Raw genomic sequence first — 11,348 nt, 5'->3', positions numbered from 1 at the left:
GCTGATCAGACAGGACATGCTGTGGTACAGAACTAAGCATCTGGTGTACAATCTGCAGTGATGGTTTTGGCGTCTGGTCTCATTTTTCAGTGGGTTGTAAGTGAAATCTTGCAAAAAGACAAAATGTAATGATATAAAAAACACAGAATATCCATTTCATTTTGCTAACTGTTGTGACTTTCTTGCTCCTCTTTCTGCTGCTCTATGGACATACTGTTACTTAATTGTGTTTAGTTCCTTTTATGACAGGAAAGCTATCAGTTTTCAGATGAAATGCTGAAAAGCGCAGGATGATGAGGCTTTGGGAGCTTTATTTGTCATTTGCTGGATTTCTGTTAGGACAGTATTGGTGTCTGAAGATGACATCCGCTAAGTCTGCGATAGACAGAGAAATGGGGAAGAGAGAACAAAAGAAACCGTTTGCAGATTCACTTCCTCTCAGCATTCTTTTTTTCCAGGTCAGGATTCTGACTGGCAGGCATGCACACAACAAGAACAAAACTGCCCACACAAGCAAAGCTCAACTGGACGTGAACCTATTACAGCTGTCTTTGGTAAAGCGGGGTGTGTAGACGCTGTAACAATGGAAGCAGTTCTGTTGGTTGATGCGTTGTAGCTGAATGCTCAGGTGCATTTGTTTTCTCTGCAGAAGATCCACACAGTTAGCTTAAAGTGTCAGGGGATGGAGAGAAAAAACATGTCTGCAGTGAAACAAGGGTCTCGTACCATGAAAGGCAATTTTCCATGAAGTGTGTGAGTGCACATGTGACTGCTGCTGACAGAATGTGTATGTACTGTATTTCCTTCAAGGCCATACTGTAAAGTGCATCATACATGTCAAATACACAGGGGGAAGAACATGGACTTCCACTTCCAGACACTCACACACACTGATTTGCTGATCAGTGCACACAAACCACTTTTCTAGGTTTCATTATGCAACAAATGCCCAGTATGACAGTTTTAGCTTGCATCCTAGACTCCTTACTACAGAGCCATGTTGCTTTTTGTTGAAATAATCTAGGCCTTTTATGGAAAAAATATGTTACCTGGATGGTAGCATAATGCTCAATCTGCATTAATAGACAGTTATGATGTTTGTCAGCTGCTTTCTTACACGTTATAACTTTTTTGGAAGTGCCATGCCAACACAGAAATTCAAAGCCTATACTCAATAAATATTTTTCAGGTTTAACATTTGAAATGTTTCGTCATTGAATATACACTATGGCCAAAGCAGAGTATTTTAAACCTCTTTGTTTCTGTTTCCCCTTCAGGCCTTTTTGCACAGAATCAGACAACTGCAGACGACCAAACAGTGTCTCTCACCTGAACATGGTTAAGGTAAGTCTGACATTTAAACGCTTTTTTTTTGATGTTCTATTCTCACTGACTTATCCCACATCTGTGTGCATCCGTCGGTGACCTGTTTGCTCTTTTCTTTCTCCTCTTCCCAACCCTTCCTCTTTATCGCTTCCTTCCTCTGATCCCCCCTCCTCTTGTTTACAGATTCTGTTTTCAATATTGAGGACATCCTGGAGTTGCACAAAGAGGTGTTGTCCGCCGTGGAGACCGTTTGCAGCCCGAACCCATGCCTCAGCATGCACTAGGACTGTGTTCCTCCAGTTGTAAGTGCACACACACACACACACACATACAATGGCACATGGGCCACGCATGTGGGAGCGTTTGCATGCATGAATTCCTCTGCTGTGCAGAAACACACACACACACAACCTCTTTTCACGGGTTACCCGTAACCACAGATGCGGGAACAGCGTTGCAAAGCCGGGCTGTTGAAACTGCCACTTAATTCTCTCCTTCTCACATGAAACACCCCTCCAGTCTCCTGGACTCCCGATACTTCCCACCCACCAACCAAAATACGCACTCTTGCACACATTAGCCCCCATTTTTTTTCCACAACCAGACCTGCACTTTCTGTACTACCATCTCCTTCCACTCCATCCCAAGATCCCTTCCCGTTCTGCAGCTCTGACACACACTCTCCCACCCCAGCCACCCCGCTCCCCTCAGTTTGAACTCGTTTGGCCCCAGGGAACAAACAAAGAAGGGTCTGTGTCCGGGGAGGAAGAGATGGTGTGTCACTCAGTGAGGGGACAATGCTGCTGCTGGTAGCCCTCAAACTCCTTCTCCTCCCTTTGTCTCTTCTGATAAACTTTCTTCACTTCACTTTCACTGCAACACAAAATGCATTAGTTCGTTGTTCAGCCAGCTACAGGCATTTGATTTTTTTCAGAAACAGCATAAATGTGACATTTCTGCCTCATCAAAAAATGCTTTCCAATGGAGACAATGTCTGCAAATCGTTGACTCTACTAAGATCATCCCTGACACCATTTCTGCCTCCACAATGCCAGTATAGATAAAACTACCTTACTCTTTGAGCCCATTACACACTCAGCCTCAGTCTAACTCCTACCTGCCGGTGTGTTGCTGTTTAATCACCTCTGAGGTAGCTGCTGAATTGGCTCATCAAAATATATCTTCACACATGTGTGAGCTGTCACGGTCATTCAGTCTGTCAGGCCGAGTGTCAGGGTGGAGAATTGATTAAAGGAGCTCAGCGTGTTTTTTTTCCAGTCTGGATGGATAAGAGACAAGCTGCAGGTGCTCAGGTTTCTAATTTAACCCTCATGCAAAAAAAGACAAAACGAATATTGATGGTTTCAGAATAATGTACTAAAATTACAGCACGATGACTGGCATTTCAAGTTTAAAGATGAGTCAAACTAATTAAAGTAATTTAAGTAAATGTCACTTTAACAATGACATAATCAAAGTTATATCACTGAGACAGTTTTTCCAGTAGTGTCTCAGTAGTAGTATTCTTATATGTTTCCTGTAAAAACAATAGGTGAGGGAGGCCACCCCCCACCCTCCTCTCAAAGCTGCTCTGATTGGTCAGCTTTTAGCCTTAGACCATCACATGTGCTGTTGGCTTTACCAATAATTTAGACGGGAATAAAATGGAGGATCAAGTGCTGCTATTGATGAGACACAAAATCAAGACGGCTTATTGTTGGACACAAAAAAAGGATACGCCCCTAGTGCAGGATGAGTCAACAGCATTTCTGTTTATTGTTGTCAGGAAATGACAAGGCGATTAAATAAAAACAAATAAAAAAATGTTTATCAATTATATAATTACAGATTTTTTTAATTTATCTTCTTGCATTTGTGTTAATATTCATTTTTTGTCTTTATCCTTGTGTGTGTCTGGAAACCACTCTGTTTGTATTTATTTCCACTGACGCTGTGAGCTCCCCCATACACACACACACACACACCTTTTGTTACCGTGTATCCATTTCACTTCCCTCACCAACCCAGTGACCTTTGTCTCCTTCAGCACTGACACCTCCCAGCCAATCGGTCGGCTCTGTCTGGTGCCCTCTAGCCGTAGCCCTTGACCTCAACCACAGGTCAACACCATGACTGGGATTTGATTAACCTCTTGCATTGTTCCACAAGACTGTCTGCCACTCACAGTTTGGGAGGAAAAATGGGAAGATTCATTGGTATTCATTGTCAGATGTTGCCAATATGGTTTGGGAGACAAAAAAGAGCACAAAGAGAACGGTTTATCATCATGAATCTTAAGCAGGAAACAAAGTCGCAACATTGTTCCTTCATCAGTTTATATGAAAACGCACTTATTGCCAATTTATCTCACTAGCGGCAGTTGTTAAGCTCTTGTTTAAAGATCACTGCATGCTAAGGATCATTCAGACTGTGTAGAGGTGAAAAAGTGACTCATGTTAGAGGAGGAGTCAGAGACATCAATATTTGCTCTATGTCAGGGAGCGTGTATATGAGCTCTTTGAAAGAGGCCACAGTCATGTCATTATGTGATTTTCTGAACTCCCTGAACTACACCCATTATGCTTTGACTTGATGTGATTCCTCAGTGTGTGATACTACACTCTCATCTAGCCTCTGGAATAACATTCCAGTGATGATGAACTCAAATAAAGACATGTTTATCAAAGGAACGGGCAAAGTCTTTAAGCTATTCTGGGAACAACTCATGTCTTTCAGAGCTGCAGCTGATGTTTTAAATGTAGAAAATAAGCTTCACACTTTTTGCCTTGGTACAAGCTGCTGCTTCAAGTATGCCTGAAAGTTGTTGTTGTCACCTGAGGAAAGGAAATACCTCAGAGCGGGGTTTGGTTGTAAACATTGCTGCAGAGAGGCACTGTTTTACTGAGCAGAAGGGTTTCAGTTGCAAAGTCCAAAAGTTCAGCAGATCCAGGAGGAAGTGCAAAATGATACACAGTAGCTACACATAGCTAAATAAATCAAACAAAATCAAATATTCTTTGCTAACATTGCAAGATATATTTATTTATAGAGGATTTCTGTACTTTGCTTCAGGTTCCTCAGGGTGGGATACATGTTACTGCCTGTATGCATCATTCAGTTCAGCTCTGCATTTGAAATACTGTTTATGGTCTCATTGAGAGAGCTTGCTTTTATTTATTGTCCTACAGCTGTCTAGCATGACACCAAGGCTAATAAATTGTGTTAAAAATATAATTTTGTTAGTTTACTCTTTAACCCCTGTATCCATGATTTGTTACATTATGTATAAACAAGTCACCCACAATGATTCCTTGCTGTGCAATGTGTTTAGTCAGGTTTGACAGTCTGAGGGGTTTCGCACCATATGCCGGCCCAGCTGCTTCTCCCAGTGGTGCTTTGGACTGGAATCCCCTGCCAAACGTGGCTTTGGGCGTGTTAGTGTTCCTGCCTGTGTGGTTAAAAACTGTTTACCACTGTTTACACTGGCTGCTCACTGGTGTTACATAGAAAAAGATGTTCAGCTCCTATAAAAAACGTTTTGTTTAGTTCTCTTTGTCACCACGGCTGGGTTACCACGTGAAACAGCCACATGCACTAAGCAGCAGAGATCTGTATGTTGTTAGCTGTATGTGCGTGTAGGGGTAACATCCGTGCCTGCACAGGATGCTGGTTTGAAAACCACTTGTTTTGAACAGTGTTGTCACCTTTTAGCCCATTTAAAGAGGCTGTTGCATGATAGCGTCTTTGGTTGAATGGTGTTCTTCAGCTCTCGGTGCAAGCAGCAGGAGAGGTTGAAAGCGGCGTCCGAACACCTGCAGTTTTGGATTTCACTACTAGGCTGTTTCAGATGACAGTTTCAGTTTCTAGAAAATTAGGACCCACATGCACATGGTTTCACATCCCAGTTAACCGTCGACTAGTTAGGAATAACAATAGGTTTCATTAAGCTGTGTGTACATTGTCGTCTACAGTATGCTTTATAAATAATGCATTTTATCCTGCGTTGTATATTCACCGGACCCAGTGTTGTGTTACGCATTGTTAAGGAAGCTAAGTGGCAGCTTCTGTATTAGGGACTGTTTTGTTGCACTGTGTGATGCTATCACCTCAGAAAAAAGAGGAAGCGTGTTGCACTGCATGTATTTCCACTGTGACGTTGATTCCTTTGTAAAAGAGAAGTGTGACAAAGGATGTCGATGAATGCTTGTACAAGGATTTGAAACATTTTGTGAAAGTCAGAAGTGAATACATACATCAGTATTTATGGCCAGTTTTTATCATGCCTATCTAAGGATCTCCCCTAGATGGAGGTTTGTGTTACCATACATATTCACCTCTGTGGTGGAAGCCTTATAAGAGTCACATCCATAAACACAGCCACTGTATGTGTGTGTGCGTGTGTGTGTGTAATCTGCTCATTACTTTTCTGTCACTTTTCATCAGGCTGTATGAAGGCTGACAGTTATTAGCGTTGCAAAAAGACCCACCATTAGCTCCAGTATTTACATCATCGCTTAGAGAAGGAGGAAGCTTTTCAGCACGCATGAGACTCTGCGTGTGTGTGTTGACTGTTTTGATTGTTTGATTGTCTGTGTGTGTGTGTGTGTGTGTGTGCGCGTCTGTCCCCTACACAAAATACAAAGAGCATTGTGCACATCTATTCAGACAGGTGTGCGAGAGGGTACATGAATAATGGAAGGGACACAATTTATATTTGTTTAGTGTTTCTGTATTAGACCTTCATCAGACACATTTATTAGGCAAAGAGTCATTTTATATAATAAACATTTGAAGGTCCAAATGATGCAAGATAAACAATGTGCAGACATCCTTTTTGCTAAGATTAAAGTGGAATGAGTGCTTTGTAACACACTTAAAGTTTAATGAGCAGTGATTGACCACAATAAACACATGAGGCTTTCTGTCAGTACACTCTGCACTGCTGACGTCCGCTATGCTAGCATGAGGGGGAAGAAGGACCATCAATATTCAATCAATGATCTATCTCATGAGACTTCTTATAACTAAAGTTCCTACTCCTCCTGACCTGTTTTGTGTGTTCTTTTGTGCAGAAGGAGAGCTTCTCTGTGTACGGTGAGTACTGCAGTAACCATGAAAAGGCTCTGCGGCTCCTGATGGAGTTAAACAAGATCCCCAACATCAGGACCTTCTTGCTGGTGAGTTCCTCTCCTCTGACCGTTTGTGCTCACCCAGTCAACAAATGCGTCTTCTGCTTTTTTTTAATTGACTTCTTTCATAATTACATATTAAAAATCTTGTGGTTCATTCATGTAATTGAATTGAACCGTTTTCCTGGTATCATTTACGGCCTTCTTCCGTTGCCCTACATTTCTTTCCTCCCATGAGCCTGCTCTTTCCTTTTTTTTTGTCAACTATCCATCCTCTCTGCCGTAACACCTCCATTTCCATGTTAACACTTGAATAAAAGGCAGAAACCCTAACAAGGTCAGAGGGTTCTTCCTGCTGGAACAGGATGTAACTAAAATCAAGGTCACCGTTGTGTATTGTTGCTCATGTAGTGTTTCCGCTGCCAGCTGTTTCCGTGTTTTGACACCCAAACCTTTGGGCCCTGGACAATGAACCTCAGAGTGGTGACAGGGCCTTTGAGCGGGGGCCCGACCAATGAAATCATCTGCAGATTCTGGGCCAGCCAGCTGTGGAGTGTTGGCAGTCTTTTAGGGTGATTGGGAGGCAGATCTGAGGCCCCACGTTTGTTGTTAGCCCGATGGTTTGCTTCCATGGCATTATTCTCACCCATGGGACTGGAAACAGCAGGATCAGCGTGTTGCTGTGTGCTTTGGCTTTTCACTCATCCTGGCCCCATGATGCAGTGGTTAATTGGTTAGGTCTTATGTGACACTGATGCTTCCAGAGTAAAATCACTACCCAACATCTGGTTATGTGTTAAAGCAGCTGCCAGACCTGCTCAGACACTGGAGCAGCACATTAACCCACAGAATAGAAATGCAATTACAGATACTGTATGAAAAAAAGTATATTTGTAAAAGAGCAGTAGAAGTTTTTCAATTCTTTGAGCATTAAAAATGATGATGATAATTAACAGCAGTGATGCCATTGGCCTTTTTAGCTGTGCATAATTGTAGTTAAAGTATGTTTCTGGATTAAATGATTTCCATGCTAATTGAGTCGCAGAATTAGGAGAGCTTCTGAAATTATAGAAATGAAGTGTTAATTGCATTGGAGGAGATGAGAAAAGTGAGCAAAAGGAGGTCAGAGTGAAGAGCAGAGGGAATTCTGGCCTCTGCCTGGCAGATTACAAATAAGCAGTAGATGAGAGAGAAAATGTGGATGGAAGTGGGAGAGGGCAGATTAACATATTAGGAATCTGTGGAATTCCAAAGTTGCATCGTTCTTCTCTCCTGCTCTGTGTAGACTTGAAAGAGGAGTTGCCATGTGCTCACATAATGCTCCAAACTGATCTGCTGCCTTCCTTCCCACTGGAGAACACTCAAGTGGTTTATCTGCATGGCTGCTTTGATCTTTCATCCCATCCCATGAGCTCATAGTATATACAGAGAGGCTGCGATCCAACAGAATACAAGGCGTAGAGAAACCATGACTGTAACTGTAACCTCCCATCTCTTCTCTACTTCTGAAGAAAGTCAACTAGTTGTGGGGTGGCTGGTTTAATAAAATCCCGTGAGAGACATTTTGAGGCTTCTCAGTGGCCCTTTTTGCAGAAAAGCATAGATTTTTGTTGTTGTTTTTATCCGACACAGTAGAAGAAACAGCCAGAATATTTTGTTTGTTAGAAATTGTTAGCTGTTTCTTTGTTCTTAGAAGCAGAAGCAGAGAGAGAGATCCTTGGGTCCATCACACTATGAATTCATACTAATTAAAATATGACAATGGAAAACATACACAACCACTGGTGCAGGTCGACAAAGGTCAAGCAACAATGAAATTAGTAGTTTATATATAACAGTGCTAGACAGTTTTTATTTAATTTATCCATTATTTTGAATACAACCACAAATGATGGTCAAAAGTGATCACAAGGTCAAAGGTCAACTTCAATGTGGCATCATCATGTTCTGCAGAAACCCATCCTTACCTAAACAATCCTTGTTAAAGGAACTTCACAAAGGAACTGTGTATTTCTATGGCCACATTCTGTACGGGTTTATGGGGAAGGAACTTGTCAACATGGTTACTGAAAAGGAGAGTTTTTCATGTGAAAAGTATCTAACGTTATATGCATATGTTTAATACAAACTATGATCCTTCCTTCCACTGTTTTTTATAATGTTTCATTAACCAAGTGTGGCATTTTTTGTCCGGATGTTGGCAGAAACACATATGATATTAAAGTCTTACAGCGGTCTGGACAGAACTTTATGAAAGGCTAAGACATAGAAAATACAACTGAGGCTCCCATGACAGAAATGGCTGTGAGGGCTTTATACTCTTCTACTGAACTGATGTGCACTTTGAAAGTAAAAGACAGACCAGTTTCACTTGTAACATGATGTTTCTTATCATAGATGTTTTTGCTGACAAGTAAAGCAAACAAAAAGTTAACTCTGTGTGGACAGAGCCAGCCACTTTTCTTCCATTTTCTTCACCTTTATGCACAGCATTTTTTTTTCAGCAGCCTCTTTCTCTCCCTGTCTCCCTGCACATATAATCCTCATTTCTTTTTATACATATTTTTGTACCTGTGTGTACAGTGGCTTGTAATCCTCCTTGTTTTTATTTCGTCTTAAGCACTGTATGCTACTCGGAGGGAAGAAAAGCACAGATATTCCCCTGGAGGGCTACCTGCTGACTCCCATTCAGAGGATCTGCAAATACCCTCTGCTGCTGAAGGTACTTCGCTACTGTCAACAACACCAGCTTTGCTTGTCAAATCACAGAGAGCTCACGGTGCAGAAACACTATTACAGAGTATTGAGGATGGCAGAATGGGAATGTTACAGAAGACTTGACTAAGCATTGCATTATAGAAATTCTACAGTGCTTTAAAGCTCAGTCCACCCTCTTCTTTCCACTATACAGGAACTGCTGAAGAGGACTCCTAAGAAGCATGCGGACTATCCGGCGGTGGAGGAGGCTCTGCAGGCCATGAAGGCTGTCTGCTCCAACATCAATGAGACCAAGAGGCAGATGGAGAAGTTGGAGGCACTGGAGCAGCTGCAGTCTCACATTGAAGGCTGGGAGGTGAGAACAAGTGGTTGAAGGTAAAATACAGTCATGATGAGGACAGCAGGTTTGTGACATTCTGAGAGTAAAAATGAAAGAAACTTTTATCCTGAAAATGCAAGTATAAAAATCCTGCAGCATAATCACAACACAAACAGCTAGACATTTTAAAAACACCATCTATCTCAGCAGTAAAACTCAGCTGAAGCCAAATCACTGCTCAGAGGCCACGGACAGGGCTTGGGAGCCGAGTGAAGGGTCCGGTGCATTTTTCACGCCTCCCTCACCCACCACAACAGAGGCCTTGTCTTAGCGGGCACCAATGGGACAATCCACCACACAGGGTGGTGAGGGGGTGGATGCCAATGGGCTTACTGCCCAATCAGAAGAGACCTAAGGAGCACAGCTCCAGTCTCACATGTACTGGGAGGGTTACATGCTAGGACCTTTGGAGAGGGAGAGAAGACAAACTGAAGGATGGGACCACAGAGTGGGCCCCTTAGGGACATCCCACAAGCTGCCTGCCAAAGTCGACCCCTTCTCTCACTTTCCCTTTGAATAATGGTTATGTACCCTGGTTACACTGACAGTAAAAGACTCTTCTGGGCCAGCACGTGATGTATATTTAATTATCTATCAATTTCTCATTATAGGAGAATTGCAATAGATAAAAGAGCAACCATTCAACAGTTTTTGATTTTTCTGCTGGCAAAAACAGCTTGTTGGTGAGATTGCTCTTATTATGGCCATTCAGTTTAGTGAACTAGTGCACAGTAAGAGACGAAAAAGTGATTTATTTATTCCCCAAAAGATGAACCATTTAAGATATGTTGCATTATTGTAGATATTAATAAATCATAGAAATAATGTTAGATGCAGCCCTGTTATTGGAGTTCTTGGTTGTGTGGTAACTAAATGTAATCCTAAGTTTACTCCTATGTTTTATTTTAATATCTGATTCAGGAGAACGGGAGCAAATTTACTTTTTTTCCGTGAACTACTTGCTTGGAAAGCCCCCCCCGCCCTGCTGAGCCTTCAGCCTAACAGCATTAGTCTCGCTCCTCTTTCCTCCCTCCAGCCACTTTCAGAGGCTAATCACCCCAAGCCCTAATGGAGGAGGCTGCCAGTAGTGCAGAATCAGGCCCAGATGCATTACTACTGCTAGGATGCTCCATGCACGCATACACAACCTCATATGACCATGACATGTCTGCATGTTTCGTTTACTTGAGGTGGATCGATTGTTTGAAATATGACCCCCCCCATCTCATCAGTGGTATGCACCTCAAGAAAAGCTTAGTGGGGTCATTTTTCTCCACATGAAACCTGGAGCAGTGAACATCCATCATAATATACACTCATGAGAATCAATTATGGATGCTCGAGAGTGGGTGTGGCTGACCCTGGGGGGTTTCCACACGTCTCCGGTGGACCCATGAAAGGACATCAGTGAAGTCTGATCTGTGGGGATGCGGCGGGTAGGGAGGGAGGGGACAATGGGTGTCCTGTAAGCCAGAGGGAGGAGGGGGTCGTTAAGGCCACACATGGGTGTATTTAGTTCCAGATGATTTGGAGGTGAATGAGTTGTCTTTTAACTTTATTTGTTGTATTTATCTGTAGGCACTTTTCAGTCATTTTCACTCTAGAATCCAGGTTGGTTTAAACTACAATTTTTTTAAATCGTCACAGCTCCCACTTTAGCATCAGGAAGTAGTTAAATCTCATTCACAGTTTGAGCAGAAAGATGTGAAATCTGTTCCCCAGTCGAAAATATGAAAACACTGAAAATGGTTTTCTAAAATATAGAGGGCCAAATAATAATGTGAAAAAGGTTAATT

The 11,348-nt window shown here is 42.3% G+C and overlaps 1 protein-coding gene across 1 annotated transcript; it reads left to right on the top strand.

The window, feature by feature from the left end:
- Positions 1-1,335: 1,335 nt before the first annotated feature.
- On the top strand, positions 1,336-9,546 carry LOC114438265 (phosphatidylinositol 3,4,5-trisphosphate-dependent Rac exchanger 1 protein-like). The gene is made up of 4 exons (XM_028409485.1): positions 1,336-1,344; positions 6,399-6,503; positions 9,076-9,177; positions 9,367-9,546. The coding sequence occupies exons 1-4, from the start codon at positions 1,336-1,338 to the stop codon at positions 9,544-9,546; spliced, it is 396 nt and encodes a 131-aa protein (XP_028265286.1).
- The last annotated feature ends 1,802 nt before the right edge of the window (positions 9,547-11,348 follow it).

Source organism: Parambassis ranga, chromosome 7, assembly GCF_900634625.1.
Source record: "Parambassis ranga chromosome 7, fParRan2.1, whole genome shotgun sequence".
Classification (NCBI taxonomy): domain Eukaryota; kingdom Metazoa; phylum Chordata; class Actinopteri; family Ambassidae; genus Parambassis; species Parambassis ranga.
Note: the sequence above shows the minus strand (reverse complement) of the source record. Positions and strands in the feature narration are given on the sequence as shown.

Coding starts and splice junctions, on each gene's coding strand:
- LOC114438265 (XM_028409485.1), top strand. Junction 6,504..9,075: donor ACATCAGGACCTTCTTGCTG/GTGAGTTCCTCT, acceptor TTTCGTCTTAAG/CACTGTATGCTACTCGGAGG. Junction 9,178..9,366: donor AATACCCTCTGCTGCTGAAG/GTACTTCGCTAC, acceptor TCCACTATACAG/GAACTGCTGAAGAGGACTCC.